This window comes from Manacus vitellinus, unplaced genomic scaffold (genome assembly GCF_001715985.3).
Source record: "Manacus vitellinus isolate BGI_N305 unplaced genomic scaffold, ASM171598v3 scaffold_43_pilon, whole genome shotgun sequence".
Taxonomy (NCBI): Eukaryota; Metazoa; Chordata; class Aves; order Passeriformes; family Pipridae; genus Manacus; species Manacus vitellinus.
The window spans coordinates 202,850-227,293 of record NW_021940560.1 but is presented as its reverse complement, the minus strand read 5'-3'; the positions used below and the strand labels follow the sequence as shown (position 1 = coordinate 227,293).

General features: G+C 42.8%; 1 protein-coding gene across 1 annotated transcript in view; it reads left to right on the top strand.

The window, feature by feature from the left end:
- TANC1 (tetratricopeptide repeat, ankyrin repeat and coiled-coil containing 1) overlaps positions 1-24,444 on the top strand; it is a 46,416-nt gene that overhangs the window by 5,280 nt on the left and 16,692 nt on the right. The window contains exons 2-11 of the mRNA XM_029962176.1: positions 6,764-6,967; positions 11,396-11,497; positions 13,176-13,297; positions 14,332-14,518; positions 18,703-18,960; positions 19,566-19,685; positions 20,722-21,003; positions 21,850-22,013; positions 23,227-23,458; positions 23,896-24,062. Of these exons, the coding sequence (XP_029818036.1) occupies positions 6,764-6,967; positions 11,396-11,497; positions 13,176-13,297; positions 14,332-14,518; positions 18,703-18,960; positions 19,566-19,685; positions 20,722-21,003; positions 21,850-22,013; positions 23,227-23,458; positions 23,896-24,062 (1,838 nt within the window). The remainder of the gene's footprint in view (positions 1-6,763; positions 6,968-11,395; positions 11,498-13,175; positions 13,298-14,331; positions 14,519-18,702; positions 18,961-19,565; positions 19,686-20,721; positions 21,004-21,849; positions 22,014-23,226; positions 23,459-23,895; positions 24,063-24,444) is intronic.

Sequence of the window (24,444 nt, the reverse complement as noted above, 5' to 3'; positions counted from 1 at the left end):
ATTTGTATGCATCGGGCTTTCAGTGATTGCCTGCATAATCAGATCTTTTGAATTTGGTTGACAAAAAGGATCCATATTAATAAGTATTTCTTGTGTCTTGTTTGATCCAGATTTGATAGATCAGACTTAAATTTTTACAATTTTGAGACTTAGTTAGCTTTGGGTTTCCTTCTTCTTGTGTTCAGATATCTTTGTATAAGCATCCTTGACTTAAATATGAATGTACAGACTTTTGAATGTTAGTCTAGACTGGATCCTTTATTTCTGCATTATGTTCTGTGGTAGATGGGAGTGTTAGTTATTTTGTTTGTCTGCCTTCCTCTTTAGGAACATTTTATACAAAAAAAGTAGGATGAAATCTGAAGTTTCTTCCCTTTTTTTGTCACATCATCAGATAAAATTAGGAAATTGAGATTCAACTTAGCATTCTTTTGGAAAAATAAGATGTGTTTCAAAAGCATGAGCTGTGATTGCTCGTACAGTGTTCTGCTATTCCTGTTTTTCTGTCTCCTTTCAGCCAAGGCCCTTGTTAGGAGTCTGATGTGCAGCACTTGGAATGATAAACAGAAATGTGCTGAAATTCACTGGCACTGTGTTTTGGGGTTTTTTTTTTATTATTTTTATTGCTAATGGCAACTAAATTGCTACTCTAAAAAAGAGGGCAGTTGCTGTGCAGAAAGGCCCAATCTTTTCCTAAGACCTGCTACTTAATCTTTATTTTAGAAGTGAGTGTTTTCACTTGCCTTTAGCAGTGAAGGTCTGACTCTCAGCTGACCATGGTTGGCTAAAGGCGTGTTTGGACCCACCTGTCTTGCATTGCATCTCACTCAGCTTCCTGGCTGACACACTCACAACCCAGCTGGGAGCATCAAACCTTTGGTACCATTCTGGCAAATGGAAAGGCCATTAAAGAAAACAAGTTTGCGTTTTAAAACTAAATGTGCAAATTTAATTGGCTTTTTCTGTCCAAACTCTCTGTGTTATTAGGCTTTGAATTTTAAGTGCAAAGGGACTTTGTGGTGCATGAAGTACACATCCACTGTCTGGAACATTGAACTTGGACTGGAATACTTTCAAGTTTCAGTTTGACTTTTTGTTGTTACTCTAAAAATATCTTGCAACAGAAGAAGCATTGTTTCATGCTTAAAATATGGTTTTGATTATTCTGTGTTGCTTTGCCCACTTTCTGCTACTGTTGTCAGTTATTTAAGAGTTTAAACTTTTTTGCTGAGCACTGAGTATTTAATGTGGTGAATGTCTTTTCCCAGAAGCAAATTCCAGTGGTGTATCCCATGTACCTATAAACAAACCTTCCCCTCCCCACCCCAAAAAAAAGAGATTCTGCCCTTGAAACACATAGAAATCACTTCAGTGGTCCAAATAACCTCTTCTCTAAAAATTAGTTGGTTTTTTAAGTAAGAGCTACAAGAGAATGTTTAGTATTTTGTGTACTGAAAAAGTAATCCAGAGTTCAGAAATAAATGCCAGAAAATGGGCAAATAATGTCAAGTACAAGCAGAGTTGGCAAAGCTTGTCCATTTAAACCTTTTATTCTAATGGTGCCTGGGTTGTTTCTCGCTCAGTGCACTTCACTGCTTCCTTTACTCAGGCTGTAATGAGTTTTCTCCCCATTCCGTGCTAGTTTCTCCATTTTTCTGGTCTCTCCAGAGTCTTAAGAGCAAATAAATTAAATGTTGCTCTTCCCTCATGCATGTATTTTCCATGCCAGGCTGTTTCCTGCCCCAGAAGGCTGGCTGTGGACTGCCCCACTGAGCAGGGATGGTCAGTGTGGGCAGTGGTGTGACTGGTTGCCTTGCCCTCCCTTGGCAGCCTGGGCCACTGGGCCCCCATCCCTCCTGGAGCGCCGTCTCCTGCAGCGGATGGACAGGCACACGTGGAAACTGTTCGGTTTCCAGAGACACAGAACCTTTAAAGGGCAGTGATCAGTGTTTGACAGTTAAAGTGAAGCACCTTATACACAGTCCCTGAGCCATTAGACAGTCCGGGTACACTTGCCTGTCAGTTCTGCTGAAAGATCAGATGCGAATGGAACATCAAAAACTGTTTTTTAAAATACCAAACCCGCTGGTTTTGGTACTCTCTGAACAGTTTCTTGCTACTTAGGCACAGTGATGCCTCGTTCTGGAATGGGCATTCCAGATGGATCGCTTTCCTCAGACCACACAACTGTTTTCTTTTTCCCACTTGTAATTTCCTTCCAAACCTACCTGTAAGTCTCATCTCTTACTGACACTTGTTAGAGTGCAACACGTTCTACGCAGCAGAATGGAGTTGGATAAGACAGTAGTGACACGTGAGCACATCTGAGTGTTGGCTGTTCCTGTGGCAGTCTCTCTGCAGTGTGGGTGGTACAGTTGCTGCCTGTGCTGTTCTCCAGCAGTTCTCACAGCGGGATCTCGGGACACATGCTGGGCAGGGACTGGAGGCCTCGTGTGCAGCAGCTCAGGGAACGACCTGTCTGCTGCCCTCCTGTGCCAGGGCATTAATTCCATCTCACCTCGGACCGTTGTGCTCGCTCTGGAGTAGCAGGGAATTACACCTGCTGAGCTCACCCTTTGGGGTCGTTCCGGTGCAGATTCCCAGGATTTGTGCAGTGCTGTCACAGTGCAGCACTGCGGGATCCCAGCGCTGGGTCCCTCAGCTTTGGAGAGCCCAGGGATGGGGCCTGGGCAGTGCCCCGGGCAGCCTGCACTGCTCCAAAGCCCAGGGATGGGGCCTGGGCAGTGCCCCGGGCAGCCTGCACTGCTCGGTGTGGCAGCAGCAGGACTCTGGGGGCTGACAGAGGCACCATCCCCCTGTTCCAGCAGGATTGCCGGGGCTGTTCACAGGCAGAACACCTGAGTGCCTTTGGGACTGAGCTGGATGGGGGGTCAGTTCTGGTTGTCTCTGCTGTGTAGAGGGCTCCAGTCCCTCTGCTGCCCTCACTATGTGCTGAGCTCCAAGTTCTGCCAGCAGGAGCTACCAGTGGCCTCGGACACAGAGCCCCAGACCAGCCCCATGAACGTTGCCCCTGCCCGAGGATCCTTAGCAGTGTACCCGGGGTTTGTCACCTTCCAGTCTCCTGCCCCAGAAATGTTACAAAGTGCAAAGTTTGCAGCTGTTACATGGCAGGCTTTGTTTGCTCCTTCCTTGGTTTCCAGTTGGTGCCAGAGGAGTCTGGTCAGACTGCGTACTCCTGTGTTTGCGGCGATGTGGTGTGGCCCTTCGCTCCGTGGGGCTTCTCGGTCAGCAGCAGCACCCTGCAGTGTTAGTGCTTTTTTTCTTTTTAAAACATCTTAAACAGAACTGCAGAATTTAGGATTTCTTCTTCTGTAGCACGATTCTATATCAGATGTTTTTCTGAAGTGGGTGAGAGTTTTCCGTTTCGCTTAAGTAGATAGGTTAAGGGAGAAAAAGACAAAATGGGCCGACCCAGCAGGGCCTGCTGAGGGAATCCGTGGAACACTGACTGCTCTGCAGTCACTCTCAGTACCCAGACTCAAGGACTCTGCATGTTCATTGTTTTAGCTCTCACTGTTGTAAAGGCTGTATAATATATATTATACATGAAATATATATATATACATGCAATATATTATACATGAAATAATCTGAATTCCCACATCTGCACCAAACCCCTTTTTACGCATATTTTGATAAAGTAGTTGGCATTCTTCTGGTTTCTTAGCAACTTACATTGAATGAAGAATTAGATGCACTTTATTATGTTTAATACTGACATATACCCTGTAAAGGTTTTCGTTATTCAGTAGAATTAGTTTAATCTTGAAGTTCAACTTCTCTTTTAGGATATTAAGCTCTACAAAATCATTACTTTAGTCAACCATCCTTGTATCTTTTTGTATCTAAAGAAGAAAAGTAGTTTGTTAATCAGATTATGCTTTTGAATTGCATCCCTAGGTGCAACTAAACTGGGATTTGATTTCCATTCTTCAAGCTTTTTGTGTGTGGTTTTTAAAGCTATTAAGTTGTTTCTGTGGTTACATTGACCACTGAGTAAGAACTCCAGTGTTGATTGATGTTTTGAAAGCTTTTTGTCCAGAGGCTACTTGGCAGTGGAAAATGTACAACTCAGAGGTTTAAAAAAAAAAGAAAGTGAGGTTTCACAGGACCTTCCCTCATGTGTTTGTTTGACATTGTTAGCAAATTTGAGAGGGGTCATTTTCCTCCTACTCCAGAATTGGCATCGCCAGTTTTACACTGGGGTAGGCACCAAGAATGTCATGTAATTTTAAAGTATTGTTCTGGTAGCTAAAATGTTTTAAGTTACTAACCTAAAGGTTAGTAACAAATAATTTGGGGTTTCTGTGTTTATCAGCATGTGACCTCTGTGTATATTCAGGCATTGTAACAAATTGTATTTGGACAGCTGTTTCTCACGCATTTTTCTAGTATCATGTCAAATTGCTATGTTAGAAACATAATGTATTACCTGGTGGATCCCACAAGCTTGGTAATTTTGGGTCTGTTTTGTCATATATGTAGTTCCAGGTATCTTACGGGAATTTTCTTGTAAGTTGGATGAAATGTATAAATTTGGTCATCAGCCCAATTTACACAAAATAGAAGATGCAGGATTAGGGTAAATAAAACCTACAGGATCGATTTAGAGACTTGGGAAAGGATGATCTAAGCATATAAAAAGAAGCTTGTCACCCCTCAAGCTGGAGCCAGCCACAAGTGAGGGTCCTCGTGTGGATGTGGAGCTGCCCTGCAGGGCCATGAGTGTGTGGGTCCCTCAGAGACCTGTGGGCTCTGTCCCGTGGGTCCCTCAGAGACCTGTGGGCTCTGTCCCGTGGGTCCCTCAGAGACCTGTGGGCTCTGTCCTGTGGCCGGGGCTGAGCTCCAGAGCCACGAGCCCTCTCCAAATGTCGGCGCTGCCTGGGCAGGGCCCTGGACTGGCTCTAGGAGTCCCTGCCCTGGGCACGGAGCAGTTCCTCGTGCTGTGCCCCTGTTGTGTGTGAGCAAAGGGGATCCTCATCCAGCAGCTGTGAGGGACAGGGGCTGTTCCAAGGCCTCTCCATTAAAGGTGCTCCTGGATCACGAGGGGAGGAAGGGCTGGTCCATGCCACGGGCTGGGCAGTGTCTGAGGGGCTGGAGGTGCACACCTTCAGGTGGGTCCCTGTTGTCCCTGGTTTCTGAGCTCCCAAGGGCTCACAGCTCAGTCTGTGAGCTGTGGGTTAACAGCTCTTTAGAAAGGGCCTGGAGGAGCAGCAGTGCTGTTTCTGCTTTCTTGGAATGATATTTGTCCAATAGCTGTCTGCTCTTCCACAGTATCCTCACCATTCCCACTCATAACAGGAGTTTTTCTGCTTCAGCAGAACACAGTACTGTTAAACATGTTCACATCACTGAGGATATGACATGCTTGGGTTGGAGCCAGTAGGGTTGGGTTTTCTCAAGATGTATTCTTTGCTCTGAAGAGCTATTCTGTCTGAACACTGTGGGTATGTGAGTGGCAATAAGCAAAGGCTTGTTGTAAAATTAGGAAATTAAGTGATTGAAAAGGAGAATTTCTGTGGTACACATTTTAGATTTTTGGTTTTTAAGTCATACTGCTCTCAGAATCTGAGCCATGGAAGACTGCTCCCCACAGTATCTGCAGGGCTGTCAGGGAAAAGGAAGACTGGAGTACTGCTGGCACAGAAATTACTAAGATATAGTGGTGTTCGTATGTATTGACTGTAAAATATCTTTCCAATTACTGTCATGATCAAATAATCTGAATTTACTGATTAGAGCTATTTAGCCCTATCCAACTCTCTTCTGTGTTGTAACATTTCATATACAATAGAGAAGGATAAATTAATTCAAAATTCAAGTCGACTAAGAAGACAGTGAATTAAACAGATTGTGTCATCGTAAAAGGGAAAATAGAAGTGAGGGAACTGTAGGTGTGCCTGTTAACCCTCTTGCACCTCCCACCTCTCAGCATTCCACTTGAAATACTTACACAAATTCCAACTTACAACCTGGCAATGTATCTAGTAAACAGCTGTTACCACGAATTCCGGTATTTTCTAATTATATTTAGCAGCATTACCATTCTACTTCCTTGCTTTTTGCTTATGTTCAGAGGAAAAATGGAATATCACAAATCTGTCTTTGTTCTTCAACAACTTGTGATGCAAACTCGCATTACTGTGTTGAATAATAAAGAATAACACACCTAATGTTAAACCTGTGCTTGGATTGGCTGTTGTGAAAGTTCGTTTTCAAAAAAAACAGAAAAAAATCCTTAACCTCTTTATTTCTACTCAAAGTGGAAAAACATCTTAGATTGGCCATCTCTGAGTGTACCTTTTAGTGATCTACCTTTTCATTCCTTATGAGGGGTAACCCAACTAAATTTCTCCTTTAACTAGTTCAGTAAACAACATTTCAGGTGGTCCTGACTTTCAGGCTATCACAATGATCCTAAAACACCTTTTTAGCTGTAAAAATACTTTTATCTTCATAGGAAACTTACCTCTAAGATTGAAACCTAGAAAGTACTGACTGTTGAAAGTGAGATTTTTCTTCCCCCTTTCTGTCTGTAGTACAGTAAATGAAAATATTGCTTACTTGTATTTACAGTTTTCTGGTGGCTATCTAGATTCTGCAGTGGAGGGGGCACAGTAACATGAGTCCTGCTCAGTTGTTGCTGGCAAACGTTCCCATGTGTTAAATACTTGTATTTCAGTGCAACTCTGTGGTGTTTTTTTGGCACATCAGCTAATGGATGACAAAATTCTATTTTTAGCAGGTGACTGCTGCCTAGAGAATGCCTCGCAGGCCATAGCCACATCTGGCCACAATGCAGATTTGCCCCCTGGGGAGCAGCCAGGCCCCGAGGACACCTGCAGAATGAACGTGGCCAAGGGAGTGTCGATGTCCCTGCCGTCCTCGCCCCTGCTGCCACGCCAGACCTACCTCCTGCAGGCCAGGGCAAACAAGAAGTCTCCAGGTAAAGGCAAACAATGAGCTACTCAAACCTTCATAGGGTGTTAGCTCAGTTATTGACAGATGTTACATAAAGTAACACAGTAAAATCATATTGAACTTTTGCAACAAAACCAAGAGCGGTGCATGTTCCCAGGGAAAAAAGGCTATTAAATAGAATATATTAAATAGAACATATTATTTCATATGGCAAAAAATTAACTGATGTTGCAAATACTTGTATTGAAATATCTGAATATGGTTAAGTCCAGTTATTTGTGCTTAGTGTATCAGGTAGAGGACTACTGCAAAACCCTTTGTTTATGCAAATGTTAGTGACTGTGTAAGAGTCGTTGTTGTACCTTTTGCAGTTCATTTGTTTCACTCCTATCTCCGAACATAAATGTATTAATAGACAAATTGCTGTGGAAGTGACAAGGAAGTTGATAATTTTCAGGGATTGTGTCCTCAGTGGTGCCAACACAGTGGTGTGTGAGCCAGGCTAAATATGGGGCTCCACGGGCTCCTTTTATCAGCATTCTGTGCATCGAGATCATTCCAGCACACCGGCATCACTTGGGTTCACTGGGGGCAGAGCTGGGGGGCCAAGTGACACTGTCCATATTCCTGCTGCCCGTGGAGACACTGAACAGGTTTGAGTTTATAAGGTCTGGGAACAGAGGGTGTTGAAAGGTGGGTTTTGTCAGCACTGAGAAATGTCTTGGCTAATGACCCATTTTACGTAAAATTAAAGAAAAACCATTGTGCAACGGATTGCTGTAAGATAGCTAATACAGTTTGTAAAAAGTATTCTTGGTTTAACTTGCCTATCAACAGTGGGTTTTTTCTCCTTTCAAAATTTAAAAGTAATAATCTTGCTTTATACGTAAATAATTTTGGGTTGGTTTTGACAGTTCACATAAAAGTTTTGAGCCACAGAATGGTATTTTGATGTTTTGTCCCTTGCTACAAGTGGTTCGTGTGCTAAACAACTTTAAATGATGGGTGAAGTCCTTGAAAAGGGAAAGGAAATGGGATTTTTGCCCAAGACTTAAGTGAAGGTCAGGATCTAACTCTTAGTTTTGTTACTGTTGAGAAAACCTTACTGCAATCTGGGTGTCTTTGAGATAATATTTTACCAAGCCCCTCACTCAGTGATTTCGGGCAGTGACATACATTTTTATAAGGGAGTGGCTGCTGACTGGTTCTCGTGCAGAAAATGATGAACAGTTGATAAACGGTGACTGAAAAGCCACATTCACTGTGACTGCAAAGTCATTCCACTGCGATTCCCAGCTAAAGGAAGAGAGTTCTTAACAATATAAAGTGCTGGGAATGCATTGGCATTTATGTGTCATTATTTTGTACAAAGACCTAACTAGGCAATAGGCTGCTGACAGAAACATTCTGTGCTGTTCCTTTGACTCTAAACAAACAATAGCTAATGGAAGATGATTTAATATAAATTAGCTGCCTCACATCTGGGGCAGGAGTAGTACAAAGATGATACTAATGTCCTGATTTCAAAGCTCCATGTTTTAGTAGCATGATAACAAATTACAGATCTTTTGGGATATGGTGAGTGAAAGAGGAAAGAATTGGGCTATAGTGATGAAGTTATCTAACCAGTGGTAGAAGGAAAGTCTGATTTCAGCTACTTAGAGACATGGTTTTCAGTGTTAATATCATTAATATTTTTCGAAGTCTCTGAAACTGTGTAATAGAGAGAGAAAAGAGTGTGGTCATTGGTTCTGCCTTTAATTCTGTCCGTACGGCCGCACAGGTTGATGGTCAGGTATATATTGGGTGATACTCTTGCATAACTTATTTCCCTGAAATAAAACTCCAGGGGTAGTAGTTGATTGTACTCTGATTTAGGAGGGTCAACTAAAAGGTTGAAAATACTGATATATAAAGGATGTTCCAAAACAATGTGCGTTTGGAGTTTAAGGTGTAAATGAAAGATACTGCTGCTGCCCTTGAAGTAAATGTTTGCTGGCTTAAATTAGTGATACAATAATGCTTGAACAGAGAAAGGGAACAGCTTTCCTTTGAAATCAGGGCATTTCCATCAGTGAATGTCAGAGATGACTGCTAGGAGAATCTGCCATAAATGTGCAACAGAACTTTAGTTAGTTTTGAAATTAAACTTCAGTTAAAGCTTCTAATTAATAAACAAATTATCAGCATACTTGATTACTTGAGACTAGACTAGGTCAGAGAACCGGTTTCATCTCAGCTGCAGTTCTGTGCCCTGCCCTTGAGAGCTCTGGGAGCTGTTCCTCCTGCATGCAGTAACCTGTCCCAGGTCCTGCACCTGTGTGGGGCAATCCCCAGGATCAGTACAGCTCCACTTAGTGCTGATGGGAGGGAAAGGAAGGGGATACACAGGTTACAATCATCTTTTGAAAAATCAGCTTTTCTGCAGTCAAAAAAGCATTAAGAATTACTAGGAAAGCAATAGATCATTTAAAAAAAGTATTGTTATGGAATTGTATAAATCTGTAGTTTGTCCTCCTCGGGAGGAGTCTGGTGTAACTGGTGCAACTTCAAACATCTGCAGTGGATGTAGGACAGAGCTCGACAGGAACAACTGGTGGTGTGGGACGGTGCTGAGGGAGGGATCATTGCACTAGACTGCACTGGGATGTGTCTGCCTGGAAGAAGGGCAGGTGCAGGGAAAAGGAGGCAGTGCAGGGACAGTGTGAGGTGGTGTTGGGTTAACCTGCACAGGGTGCAGGCTGGGAAAGAAGGGCCGGGGTGAGTTGTTGGAGGGAAAATCCATCTAGAACTCCTAAATAGCAGGTGACTGCTTCTCCCTCTGGGAGTGGTGAGGCCCTGAACAGCAGTCACGGGAGCCCGCCAGGGACTGGGTTTCCCTTACTTGGATTCCTCTCTGCCGTTTGCTGCTGATAAAGCCCTGCCCCAGATGAACCTTCCATCAGACCTAATTCAGCCATCTTACACTGGAAAAGTGCTCCTGTTGTGCAGATACAGTTCACATTTAAATGGGTCCTTTTTCATCCATTTATTGATTCATGTGGCCTGTTCTAGATTAGTGAATGAAAATAAACTTTCATGAATTCCCATACTTGTTGCAATGTTGTATGTCAGATTTGCAAGTACGGTAAGTCACTTCCACAGTAGTTTGTGAGGAAGAAAATTCATTAAAGGGTCTCCTTCACAGCTTAAAACATGAGTATTAAAAACACGTCCCAAAGATATTTCCATTTTGATCTAGTTGTACATGACTGCTACATGTTGTTCTGGTTCTTTTAGAATGATTGCTTTTTTGTTGTTCAACCTTGATACATTTGATTACACTTCTGCTTACAAATGACAGGTGTGGACTATTGTCTCCTTAAAGAACGTGAATTTATTTCAAGGGAATGTGTATTTTTTGCTGTCTCCAGCAGGGCCAGTGCCCCTTATTTTGTCAGGCAGTAGCGTTGGAAGAGCCCCCTCTGCTGACGGTCGGTTCTGAGCTTTTGGGGCAAAAAGTGGAATTGACTCAAGACTCTCTATTAGGGATACAAACATATGTTCATATATGACTGACGTTTCCTGCCCAGCATTTCTTAGCTAAGAAATTGGATTGTCACCATGTTCCCATGTTGCACTTTTAGATGGAAGTCTGAAAGAGCAGGTGGATCCACCCAGATTGTTCTGGGGGAGTGACACCCTGAGATGGGGTGACCAAGCTTCCCAGCTCTGTGACAGTGTGACCCTGGGAGCCTGAGGCCAAGGAGGAGAGAGATGCAAGTTCTCTTTCAAAGCAATCATCAGCCTTAGAGTGCTCAGGAAAATGAGCAAGAAATCAATGCAGTTTTTAGAGACTTAATGTAGCATCTGAGGCTGCTGCCAGAAGGAAAGATGGGATGCTTTTTGTGGCTGAAATGCCACATCCTAAATATATTGTGGGGTTTTGATAAACAAAGTGTGGGACGTCTGAGAGAGCTTTGGAGTGGCCTTGAATATTGAGCCAAGGAGAGGGATGCTGTTTGAAGACCCAAACTGCAGACAGGAAAGCCCATTTACCAGGGCCATGTGTGCAGTTAGCATCAGCCCTACAGTCCCTCTCCAGAGCTCCCTGAAGGGGCTTCGCTCTGTTTGGGTGGGAAGTGCAGACCAGGAGGAGGAACAGTGAGAGCCTGAGGTGCAGTCCTGAGTTACAGACCAGCAGGAAGGAGGAAAGGAGGGAAGCCAGCCTGCTTGAGTTGCTTGCAGCTTACACACCATGTTCAGTGAGTTTGTTTTCCTCGTGTTCCAAAAAGCCCAGAGCGTGTGTTTCTCTCAAGAGCGGCGGCGCAGCAGCTCGCTGCTCCTTACAGCAGCAGCTGTGTGTAAGGAGTAATTCCCTCTGCTTTTTTTGCATCATGGAGGATACAGGACACAGGAAACTTGTGATCCATCGGGGAAAAGTTGGATCCACTCTGCTCCCTTCCCATTTCAGGTCCGGTCAGGAAGCCCAAGTATGTGGAAAGTCCGCGCGTGCCCGGAGAGGCGGCTGTGCCCCCGCGGAAGGGCCCTGAGCCAGGAGAGCCCAGCCCCGGCGGTGAGTGTGTGTGCAGGGGCTGCAGGGGCTGTGGGCAGAGCAGAGTGTGTTCTGGAGTACACACTGCCCGGGCCTGTGGCTGGGAGGAGCTGCTTGCCATCATACCCCTGTTATCTTTGTAGTTGTCTCAGTTCTTGGGGCTCTCATTTAAAAGAAACTACAGTTTAAAAGGCAATGTTTTCTTTCAGAAAAAGGCTCTTATTTTTGATACTTAGTAACAAATATGGATCTAATTGTAATTATTTTCACCGTCTATTTGATACGGTGTAGTTACCCTGGTCCCTCTTGTGCCTTCACAGCCTTTTAGTGCTGGTGTTCAAGTTTTAGGTGCAGCTGGGAGAGCATGTAGTTCTCATCCCCCTCATCTGAAGGTGACCATGTCGTGATGCTCCTCCTCTCACAGAGCTGTACTCCCAGGCAGACTGCTGGGGATCAGCACTAACCTCTGCTGTGTAAGGATTCAACAGTGCTTGTTGGGTTGAACACCTCAGGCTTTGATCTCTGTTACTGACTGAATTTGGTACTGTGCCTAACATTTACTCAGACTTGTCAATGTTATAATTTAAATATAATAATAATAGATGGTGATTTCACAAACTGTGTAACTTCAGGATTGTGACTTAAAGATTAATTGTAAACTTTAAAATGGCAATTTTTTAGAGAAAATTTATTTTCCAGTCAAATATTTGAAGGCCTGTCAATTTGTGAAAATTCTGAGATAAAAAAATCTTTTGCTGTTTACTTTCATGGACTTCCTCCTTTTGGGATTAAGTGAGATCAGATAATTCAGTCTTGCAGAGTAAAACCTGTGCTGTTAGGGAAGTGGCTGTGCACATGTTCCTGGGTCTCCCCCTTGGCAGTTCCAGAGTTAAGTGTTCCTGAGAGGAGATGGTTCTCAGAGTGGTAGGATGATGCTCCTTACTCAATTAGCTGTTTATACCTGAGGATGGGACAGGGTTACATATATATTTTTTTTAATGGACAAAAGAAATAAATACTCTGTAAATGTTCCTGCCAGAGCAGATGGTCCCAGGTTGGTGGGTGATGCCAAAGTGCTGCAGTGGAAGAAGGAAAATGTCTTGTTTGTGAGATTCCATTAGCAAGAGGTGTTTGCCATGGGCACAGCTGTGCTTGGCTGCTTTTGGTGGAGGTTGCCTCATTTTGAACTTTGTCTTCTTATGTCAGTTGGATGCCAGAAGACATTTCAAAGCACTGTACTGATAGAATTAAATATCTTTGCAGCCAGAAGAACTGGGAACTGATGTCCGTCCTTTGCATAGCAGGCAAAACAAAAATCTGTGGTATTAGCTGTAGTGTTAACTGTGAGATTACAAAACATCTGTGTCATTAACCTCTACTTTTTTTTGACATTACAGAAATAGAATCCCAACCTGCCACTAAGTTCTGGTAGCATTGAGCTTAGTGCTGCAGATGGGAAAATGGTCATGTTAAGTTGTTTATCAGTCCAGGGATGAACTGGTTGCACTTAACCATTTCTGTTTTGACTGGCAGGGTGGGTTTTGACTCCTCTAGATTTGTACAGATATGCAGAGGATCCAAGACTCACCAGCAATTAAAAGTTTGATGGATAGTTTGGTTGTACTCTTTTTACCTCTTTTAACAGTTTCCAAATACAAGACTCTAATCTTCACCACCTTTTTTTCTCTCCACTCCAAAGCAAAACCAGACAAAGACTCGAGCTGTTCTCCTGCAGCACAAGAATTGATGACAAGATTGGGTTTTTTGCTGGGGGAAGGGATTCCAACTTCTGCTCACATGGAAGAGAAAAACGAAGTTATGGTAGGATAATGAAATATATTTAATGTTCATCATGTTTCAGAGAGGACTAATGTTATTTCCCCTATTTCCTGGTTGCAGTTACTTGATACTTACCAAAATACAATCTGTTTAAATAGACACATAATAATAGAATTGTACTTTAATTTTAACAAGTGGTTTTTTTAAGAATGGAAGATCAACTCACAGTTTCAAAACAAACAAACTGAATAAACTCCCCATCATTTCTTAGAGGTTAAATCTAATCTTCTGTGAATGTGAATGGCTTCTGGAGTTCTCTCGGCCTTACGTTAGTATTTAGGAGGAACTTTTTTCCTTTTGTTTTCAGTGATTTCTGAGAATGCAAAATATCAGCATTGTGTTAAAATGGGAGCATGCTGGGGGGTAGGGTTGTGTTTGTTTTTTCCTGAGAAGTTCATGTCAGTCTGGCAGTCTTTCTCTGTCATTTGGGGTAGAGGGATTGGAGAGAAGCAAGCAGCTACTGTCCATATGAAAGTTGTCTGCTAACCAGAACTTCAGAGTAACTGCCAACCTCTGCTCCTGCCCCTTACTCTATCCACGTTTATTCCCAGTCCTCATAAATCTTAGTGCATCAGTTTGGGTTTCATTGATAGCGAAATGTGGATAAGACTGCAGTTCTAGTGTTTCTGTCCAAAGAATAGCTACAGGAGGTGGAGGGGAAGGATATCCAGTGAAATGTGGATAAGACTGCAATTCTAGTGTTTCTGTCCAAAGAATAGCTACAGGAGGTGGAGGGGAAGGATATCCAGTAAAATGTTTGATAGAGAAGAAAACTGCCTCACTGCAGCTCTTCCACTGATCTGTGAAATTCCTTTTTTTGGTTCAGAGGTTGCTTTTTAAGAGTAATATGAAAGATTAAGATTCCCAATCTAGATAAAGCTTCCACTTGTTGAAGTTTTTCCTTGAAGAATGGGCTCTTTGCTTTGTTCTTACTGTGCCTGCCCTCGAGGTGTGTAGTTCTGTGCCGGGCGGTGTCCTGCTGCTGTGAGTGAGTGTTCCTGCTCTTCCCACGGCAGTGTGCGGTCCCCAGCCGAGGAGTGAGTCCCTGTTCCACCCTGACCAGCAGCACAACATCCCCCAGCACCGACAGCCCCTGCTCCACCCTCAACAGCTGCGCCGGCAAAGCGGCGGCCAGGGGCAGCCCCTGCGGCACCATGAGCACCCCCAGCTCCACCCTGGAGAGCAAGGACAGTGGCATCATAGGTGAGCACCCTGAGGCCCAGGTAACACACAGCACTTTCCTCGTGGTTGTACAAGTCTGAACAGCTGCTTCACGTCCTTGTGTTTGGTCCTGCGCTGTCCACGGATCCTGTTTCAAATCCTCTGTGCTCAGAAGACCGAAACCTAGTTCTTGGCTGTAACAGTTGCTCAGTTTCTGTTGTTAGGTGTGCATTTCTTTTATTTTCCCAGTGCAGTTCTGATTTCTCCACGTTTTCCTTTAAAAGAATTAATTTCCTCTGTTTTTCTCCATTTCTTATTTTCTTCTGCCTTTTTCCTTTTCCATTATATAGGTCTATTCAATGCTTCTCATAAGGGTGAAGCACAGCAGAGCTTGAAGCTGGTTTACTTTCCAGCTGAGGAAACAATAATTGGTGTGACTTCTTATGAGAATCAAATCAGACTGTTTAAAACACTGCAGACTTTTGAGTAATTAGCATGGAAATGAAACTAAAATGGGGCATCGTGGAAGAGGTGCCATTGTGTGATTCTCCAGTGAAAGATGACTGAACTGAGGGTGTAGGTGCATCTCCTGTGGGGGAGTCAGTAATGGTGAGAGGCAGCCACCCTCGCAGCCCAGCTGTCACCCAGCTCCTTTTACCACCTAGCTGACTCTGATCAACTCTAAAGAAAACATTAAATTCCTTTTCTGCCTCATTTGTGCCATCTAACCCTCTTTCTGCTCTGTGCCCCAGTGGGTCTCTGTCTCTACCACTACCTGCCTGCACCTTTGGGCACTCATGTGACAAGCTTTAATGTTATTTTCTGGAAGGTCAGACTGAGATGTTAAAAGCATATTTTTCATGTTATAAACTGCTGTAGGAAGGTTTATTCTTTATTGGTTTAGTCTTTTTTTAATGCTGATTCTTTAACCAAGTGATTCCTTTTAAAATTGGTTTTTAACAGCTGTTAAGATTGCCAACAAAACCAAAGCTCAAAGTGCCCCCTAACACAATACTTTCTCAATACACGAAAGAGAACTTTTGGTTTTAGTCCAGTCCAGCTGATTGAGTGAATTTAGGGAGGCTGAAGAATGGAAACAGTTTTAGATCTGAAATGCTTGAATTTGACAAAATAACCTTAAGACATGTCATTGCCTCTGACTGTGAACTTAGTGCTTTTCTATTTACAACTTCTATTTGGAGAAGGAATTCCAGGTGCAAGTGCTCTCTCCCTGCTGTTGTGAATTCTGCCATGATGATCACTCTGGTGACACTTCACTGATTTTATAGATGCTCTTGCATTTTATTATAAAGTGAGGAAAGTAATAGTTGTAAGTTTTGACATAAATTATTGTTACTGATCCATTACCCTAAAAGACATGTTCATCATTCAGCAAAAGACTCTTTTGTGTGAAACTTCAGTGCTTCAGTTTAAGAAAATGATTTTGTGAACTCATTCCATAGCAGATTGTTATGTGGTCAGCTTGGTGCAAGACCTACTTTTGAGACAGTGTGAACATCTTGATGTAAAGGAAAGGGTATATCAGAATTGTTGCTCTTGGAAAAAGAGCACAAATGTAGATACTGTGTGAACCTACTACCCAGGCTTTACAAGCTTTAAATAGTCAGTATGTCCATGTTCTAAATAAGGTCAGAACTGGCCTCGTGTTTGTTTAAAATAGTGTATTGGTGTGACAACTTCATCATCATTTTATAACCTCCTAAGTACTAATATTTTAAAAAAAATATTTTAGAACACAGTGATAAAAGCTGCTTATTTAAACTACTGAAAAGGAAGGAGTTTCAAAAATAAAAGAAACATGAAAAAAAGTCCTCTATTATACAGGGAGAAGAGAGGATGGTTGAGTTGAGAAGTATGCGAGTGTGACAGCAGAGAGGAGAAAACTCCTAGAGCGGGGGGGAACTTCTGTGTAGCTCCTTCAGGCAGTGTGCAGTTCATGGTTGTGGGGCCACATGAAAATCATCTGCTGCTGCTCTGTGGAACTGTTGTTCATGTCTCAGATTCGGGGAGAATTTGAACACCCCCTGGCCACCCATGGCAGCACCCCTTGCATCTGTAAAGGCATAAAACTGAGAAAGGAAAGAAGAGGCGTCTCTCTGATAAGTGACCTGGGCTTTTCTTCTTGTATACAAATGTGTCTGAACATTCAAGTTTTAGGAGCAAATGTGCATTTTAAATTATGCTTAGCAAGTATATGTTTTCTGGTGTCTTTGATGGCGTTCATCCAGCCATGAGAATATCTTGCTCTTTCATGCTACTTACGTGGGCTTCCTTTGTGTTTCTACTCCCACTGTGTTTTCTGGGCCAGCAGACTGATGGAAAATGTGTCTTTTCTCCCTTTGCCTCTTTTTTAGTTACGGTTCAGGTTTCCTTTAGTTTTCCAGTGTTCTACTGCTGTAGCTGAATCCTTCTTTGCTTCTATTGAGTTTGACATAATAGTAGTGGAGGCAGGTTTTAATCTTTAGCAATGATCTGAGTAGGAGAAAAGATTGGGCTGCTGGCCAAAATGTAAGCTTTGCTGGATCCTTGCCCCTGTTTCAGTACAAAATCTCGAGCAGCCAGGTTTCCTGATGCAACATTTCACTCCAGGAGGAATCAGAGGTTTAAAGATTTCCTACTTCAGGAAGAGCCAGATTTTTTTGACAGCACCATCAAAATGAAATAATTTGTCATACAGAATGCAGTTTAAGGTGTGTGCAAGGATTAATGGAGTGCCTGAAAAGCTTTTTTCTTCTGTTGCCTCTAGATTGTGTATCATATTATTGGTACTTCTTAGAATACAAGCTCTTGAATTTAAGCATCAGATCTTACATTCCTTAGGAATGTGAGCCTAAGCTGGAGGAATGCAGAGTTGTACAAGTACCTCACCATCCTTCAGGGCTGAAGCTGCAGTGCAGGTGGTGTGGAAGGAGAACAGTTGGTCCTTCCCCTTGCCTGGACGAGGCTCAGTTCCAGGAGCTGCTCACATGGTTGGGTTTCATTGCAGCTCCAGTATGCCAGAATGTTTTACTTAAGGAATTGGCCACTTGAGTGTAGAATTGCCATATATGTAGCTTTAGCTTTTAAGTTGTGAGCCTGGGGAGGACCCAGAGTTCATATAGATACTATTATCTGAACTGGTACTGATTTTTTTATTTTTTAATTTTAGGGTTTTTTTTAATCCTGATGTTCTTTCATCCTGTATTGTATTTTCCTCTGTTGATTAAAGTGTTCAAAATGCACTGATTGTTGGCTTAACCTTTAACAAATATTTGTTGTTCAGTTATTTTATGAGAGTTTAAATTAATTAATTAAAAAAGTTTTAAATGAAACCGAGTAGTTTCAATATTAAACATCCCAAAGAAGTGTATGTCTGTTCTTAGGCAAAGAGGTGAGCATAGTTTTATGAAACAGTACTTGAGTAGGTCTTCAGGAGTACAAATTCTTCACACCTTCAGTTATTGCAGAGGGCCTTGATTAAATGCAGTCTCAGGCAGCTGAAGACACACTCTGATAATCCTCAACCACCAAGGTGGAACATTTGGATCCTTGGATAATGCAGTTGGTGGTGTCTCAGTGGAGTGAGTCACTGCAGCAGTGGAAGGCACTGCTCTGTAGCAGCATCCAAAGGCACCTGTGTGCTCTCAGCTGCCTTTAACTGAGGATCCTTCTAGATCTGTGTTGCTTATTGTGCAGCATCGGAAATTTTCATAGCAGTATAAGCACATCTTACTGCCTAAAAGTTTCACTCAGTATTGAGAAATTATTTGTAAATGTTTTCTGGTGACATCAGAAACAACCTCCCCAAAAAAACCTTTCTTTGACCCTCTGATTTACTGTGTACTGCAGCGCACTGAAATACTTTAAAAACCTAAATCAGTATGTTTAATACCATTTGAAATTTTGTTAATATACTCAACTGGTTCTTTTACATTGTGCATCTGGCCTCGTTTGCTCTTCTTGTCAGTAACATGTAGTAGGTAGCTAAGAAAGGAACAGTAAATAGCTCAGTTGCTGTAAGGTTTCTGTTGAGTTAGTTTGCCAGATATGTGAGTGCAGGCTGTTTGTCATCCTAATGTAATTACCTATTTTAGGTGAGACAGACCTGAACAACACTGAATTTTTATCATTTATGCTTCACAGTGCTGTTTGAGATTGACTGTTCTAACACGTGTGCCATGTTCCTCTGGTGTGTACTTCAGTTGGGTTTTTTCACTCTTTTTTAGCCACTATAACCAGTTCATCAGAAAATGATGATCGTAGTGGATCCAGTTTGGAATGGAGCAAGGATGGGAGTCTCAGAGCTGGAAAACATCATGGCATCAGTCGTGATCGAAGGACAGATAATTGTTCCCCAGTTGCAGAAGAGGAGGCCATTGGATCTGCTGAGAATTTGCCAAAAGAAGTACCAACAGGAGAGGGTCCCCTTCCTTACGCTCAGAGTTCTGGCTCTTTAATAATGCCTCGTCCAAACTCCGTTGCAGGTAAAGTGCTGAGGTAGAAAACAAGGATGTTCTTAATGGTAGGACATTTCTGTGGAATCTTTCTGTAGTTACATTGTTAGTATGAAAGTGTCTCTATAGGACAAAAAGAAAAAAACCTCTGTTCTGAACCGAAGAGATGAGCATTACCTAGGTTGTTTAAAATTGTCATCCAGAGGGCTGTTACTGTGCTTTCTACTAGGTATTGGTTAGGTCAGGACTTGGAAAGTCCATCAGTTACTCCAGGATTCTATGTGGGGTCAAGTAGTGTGTTATAAGATAATACCTGAACCTGTTCCTAACAGTTCTGACCTTGCTGAGGTGGTTGTTCTCACAGTGAAAAAGAAAACTCTTAATGTGGGAACTGTTTGCAACATGAGAAAGTTAAGGCAGATGTGAGGGCCATATAAATGGGGAAAAACCCAACCAAATCTTCAGTGAACTTGATTGAAAAGCATTTTGTAAATGTTATGACATGAATGGCTTCACTGCCATTGTCTAGAAAAACTTCTCTGTAAGTACCATGTGGAGGAAGAACTGTAATAAATAATAACGCTCTCGGTAACTTATGTGGAGAGAAGAATAATCTTCAGTCCTTTAATATCTAGCAACAAGTTCAACCAAACTGGAGGATCTGAGCTACTTGGATGGGCAGAGGAACACTCCCTTGCGCACGTCCATTCGCTTGCCCTGGCACGGCGCGGCCGGCGGGAGAGCGCAGCACGAAGGTAACGGTGCGGCCTGGAGCTGCCCTGAGCTGGCACAGTCCCACGGGCCTGCAGGGACCCTGTCCTGTGCATGATCCTCCAGAACAGCCCTTCAGGGTGCTCCTTACACACCACTCCACATGGCTGCAGATAGGAGGCTTGCTTACACTTTCCCCTGCACGATGCTGGGGTTCAGAGATTGAACTGAATGCCTGTGCATCCATCACAACCAATGGCAATTAAAAGCAGAAAAATCTTAAGTAAACTGGTAAAACTGATCTTCAGATCATATGTAGACACTATACTGTGCTTTTTCACTGATGGCTTTTCATAGTCATAGTTGGATGCTGAAACAGCATTTGTGTAACATTAGATTTGGGTAATGAATTTTTAGAGCATTTTATTAGTTAACATTATTATTCCCATAAATTTTAATATATTTTATGCAATCAAACCCAAATTCTTCTCTAAGTTGTCAGGTGTTTGCCTGATATATAGATCAAGTAATCAAGCATGTAACTTCTGATCCTGTGACTTCAAAAGTACAAAAACCAAGGAGGTAGTAGTTTTTTTAATATTACTTTAAAATGAAGGGGTTTTTTAAAGTAGAAAAAATTATTTATTCTCTCTGCCTTTCTCTGTTTCTCTGTAAGTGTCTTTACAGATCTGAAGACCTAACACTGAAATACTCAGCAGCATGTTCACTCTGAAATGAAAAATATTTGGCACTTCCCCATTTATAGAATTATTAATGCATTTTTAAGAAAACTTTTTGGATTCTGCAACTTCTTAACTCAAGTTCAGTCATAAAAGAATCACCAAATTATACTGGTAGTTTCTTCCCTTTACAGTTTAATTCATACAGTTTAATTCATACAGTTTAATTCAGGTCATGGAGATGACCTCAGCTGAGCAGATCAGTCTTTATTGTTTTCATGATGAAGGCTCTAAAAAGTCATATTGTGACCACTAAATGCCATTCCCTTCTGAAACTGTGCTGTTTTAGTGCATGTCAAGTTTCTTCTAATGAATCTTCCTCCCTGCCACCTCTTCCCAGCTCGTTTCATCCCCTACAAGCCCCAGGACATTTTGCTGAAGCCACTGCTGTTCGAGGTGCCGAGCATAACCACAGACTCGGTGTTTGTTGGAAGAGAGTGGCTGTTCCAGGCCATTGAAGAAAAGCTGCAGAGTCCTGACCCAGCAGGGAACAGGGGAGTGGTCATCACTGGAAATGTGGGATTTGGGAAGACTGCCCTCATCTCACGGCTGGTGGCACTCAGCTGCCATGGAAGTCGCATGAGGCAAATAGCTTCCAACAGCCCTAATTCATCCCCCAAAAGTAGGTTCCTTTTCCTTGTTTGGGTTAGTGTGCTGACAGCAGGAGTCACATGTTTGCTCTTTGGCTTGAGGTCATTGGGCCTCATCAACTCCTTAGCAAACACGTTTTTCTTCCAGCGAGCAAAGGAAGCTAAAGTTAAAATTGTGTGTTCTGACCAATACCTTCTACATACATAGTGTGGGCTCAGCCCATCAGAGAGGTGGTAACATGAGACAGCGTGCAGGATCTCTTCCCTCTGCCAGGCAGTGTGTACCCAGGCTCTGAGATGTGACTGTAGTAGCTTTGTCTCCCGTGGATTTGGAAAGGGAGCAGTGAGCGTTCCGTTACCTCTGTATACCATGTGCCTTCCATAGAATTTCTGTAGAGGTGAGAATAAAACTGTGGAGAAGCTACTTCTGTCTTCTCCTGGGATCCCTAGCATCCTGTCACCAGACCAGTCCAGTGCCTATGTTAACTGGAAGGATGGTGAGGCTGCTGTTACTGCTACTTCCCCTACTGACACTTGAAATATTACTATTATTAATAATAGCAGTGATAAATTGTTTCTGTTTCCCAAGAGATCAGTCATGTAATAACTTTTAGTTTAAATGAAGCATCGTATGTGTAGTTTTCTGAAGGAAACTCTTCACATCACCATGGTTTTGCTTTCAGTAATTCTGTAATTTTTACCTAAAGTCTGTTGAGTTGTTTTAAAATTGTGAAGTTGCAAATGTGGGTCTGTATTTATCAGACTAATTGCAAGTTTCTTGTAGTGCTATTTCTCTGTAGCAGTAAAAACACTCCATGATGTTTTCCTAAAAAGCAGCCTGCTACCGGCAAATTTGGTCTCTTTTGTGTTTGTTGCAGGTGGTGACTCCTGCCAGGAGATTCCCTTAAGCCAGTTACCCCCATGTGCCCCTCCAGCAGGTGACACCAGTACAAGTGACATTAAGGTCAAGACTCTGACTTGTCCTGCTGCTCCTGAACACAAAACTCAGGCGGGAGATGCTGTGAGGCGCCTTGCTTCCAAGGTGAGCTCTCACTCCTCACAGGCACTCGGAGTGCTGGGGAGCTCTCAAGTGGGGTCACTGCTTTGCAGAGCCCCCTGGGAGGCACAGGCAGTGCTGGCAGAGGGGCAGTCACCTGGGCACCTCTGTGGGATGGCTCTGTTTGGTGGCTGGTGAAACCAGCTACCTGCCTCTGCTGCCTTTCAGGGGGTCACTTGGATCCTTCTTGATCTTGGAAAGAGTCAGGTTAACACTTTCTCCTCAGTTTTGTGGGGCTGTGGGAAGTTGGGATCCTTTCCTTGCCAAGGGGGCTGTGTGTTCTTTCCGGGGAGCTGCTCAATGTACCTTCCAAAAGCAAAATTGAGGGGGGGGGAAATAAAATCTTTGGTCTGTATATAATCCATCTATATATGCTGCTGTGATACAGTTTGAGTCTGAATGTAGTTCTTCTGTTTTCCACACTCTGAGAGTCTGAAGTCATTTTTGCATTAGATTGCTACGTTAAGTGTTTTATTTTTTGCTTAAGTAGTAAAAATAATGAATGTCTGAATTGCATACTTTATACGAATAGTTTTGATGAAAACATCATAATACATGCAGTCTTTGAAGTGATATGTGTTAGTTAGAAGCAGTGTTATGAAAGCCTCTGAAGTGCAGGCTTTTTTTGTTTGCCATGTTCTTCTTGTGGTTGGATTTTTTTTTTCCAAAGAAATATGGCTTATGTCCTGGTTTATTTTTGAGTAATACACACCTTTGCAATACTCAGAATAAAGCTAGTTGTCCCATTTCTCCATTGGCTTATGTGAGCATGTCTTTAATAGCTGTCTGTCATTTACTTCTGCCTGATGATGATCAAATTAGTCCTTGGTTGTTACAGCGTGAGACACAGCGTTGTTAAATCCCAGCTAATGGGTCAGAGCCTCAAGTTACTTCTCTCGTACTGCTTAGTTATTTAGCTGCTTCCCCACTGTATCCAAATGCCACAAACTCCCATTGCTGTTTTCCTGCCAGAATGTGACACTTTGGTTTCTTTTCCTCTCTGCATGCCCTGCAAGGTCAAAAATCTCCTCCTTTGCCTTCCTCCCTGTGTTTGACCCAGGCCCGCGGGGTCGGATCTGACGCTGAAGAGTATTTTGTCGATGAGAGAGAAGTTTAATAACACTTTGTTATCACTACACTAGCTAGTACCCAGCTGAAATACTGAGAAGGTGATGCTTTTTGGTTTCCCCCTCTCCAGGTGGTGGCTTATCACTACTGCCAGGCTGACAACACGTACACGTGCCTGGTGCCCGAGTTCGTGCACAGCGTGGCCGCGCTGCTGTGCCGCTGCCAGCAGCTGGCAGCCTTCCGGGAGCTGCTGGGCAGGGAGCCCCAGCTGCAGAGCCTGCTGAGCCTGCGCTCCTGCGTGCAGGACCCTGCCGCGGCCTTCAGGAGGGGAGTGCTGGAGCCGCTCACACACCTCAGGAAAGGTACGGGGAGCAGGGACCTGGAAATGGGATCTGAACTGCAGGAAACGTGGAAAAGAAATCAGAACTATGTAAAGCAGGATATTCTCGGAGAAAGGGATTATTCCTTAATTGTGGTAGTTGTTTGTAACAATAACAGGTGGGTTTTCAACGGTTTATTTGTGTTTTAAATTAAAATTCTGTGAAACTTACTAAAGGTCATGGAAGCTTTACCTTTTTTTTTTTAACCAGAAAACTGAAGGATAACTGTAGCTTGAAGTTAAGGCTGCACGTTCACATTAAAGGATTTTGTTTTCAGATGCTTTTGTCACGTTTTCTCTTGTAATTGTCTGTGCCTAAGAATTTGCAAAGTGGTTGAGGATAAAAATTTGAGGACAAAAATGTGTCATTTAATGGGAGAATTTGTTTTCATCCTTTCCTTTTTTATTTTCAAATTTCAGAACAGAAGATTCCTGAGGAAGACTACATAATTTTGGTAGATGGTTTAAATGATGCTGAATTTCATAAACCTGATTATGGTGACACAATTTCTTCATTTATCACAAGTGTAATCTGTAAGTTTCCTCCCTGGCTGAAGCTCATTGTGACTGTAAGAACTAACTTCCAGGTAAAAACACCTTTTAGTACTTTCCTTACCCTTAAAGACTAAACAATCATTCATATTGGTGCAGCTGCATTATTATGAAAAATACTGGGTTTACAGGAATTCAAAGTGAAGTCTCTTGGGTTTTTTCCTTCCTTGGTTGTCAGATATTTATTCACAGTACACAAATATGATATTGGAGGCTGCCAGTAGAATTCATAAGAAATGGTGAAATTGGAGTCTGTTCCCTTGGCCCTCAGGACTGCAATAGCAAGGTGCAGATGTGCTTCAGTACGGCCTCCTGGAGTTCATCTCATCTCTGCCTGCCTGCCAGGAGCACTAGGAGTGTCTAACTGGCTGAAGAGTTGATTGATTTCTCAACTAAAGTTTTTTTTATTTTCTGCAG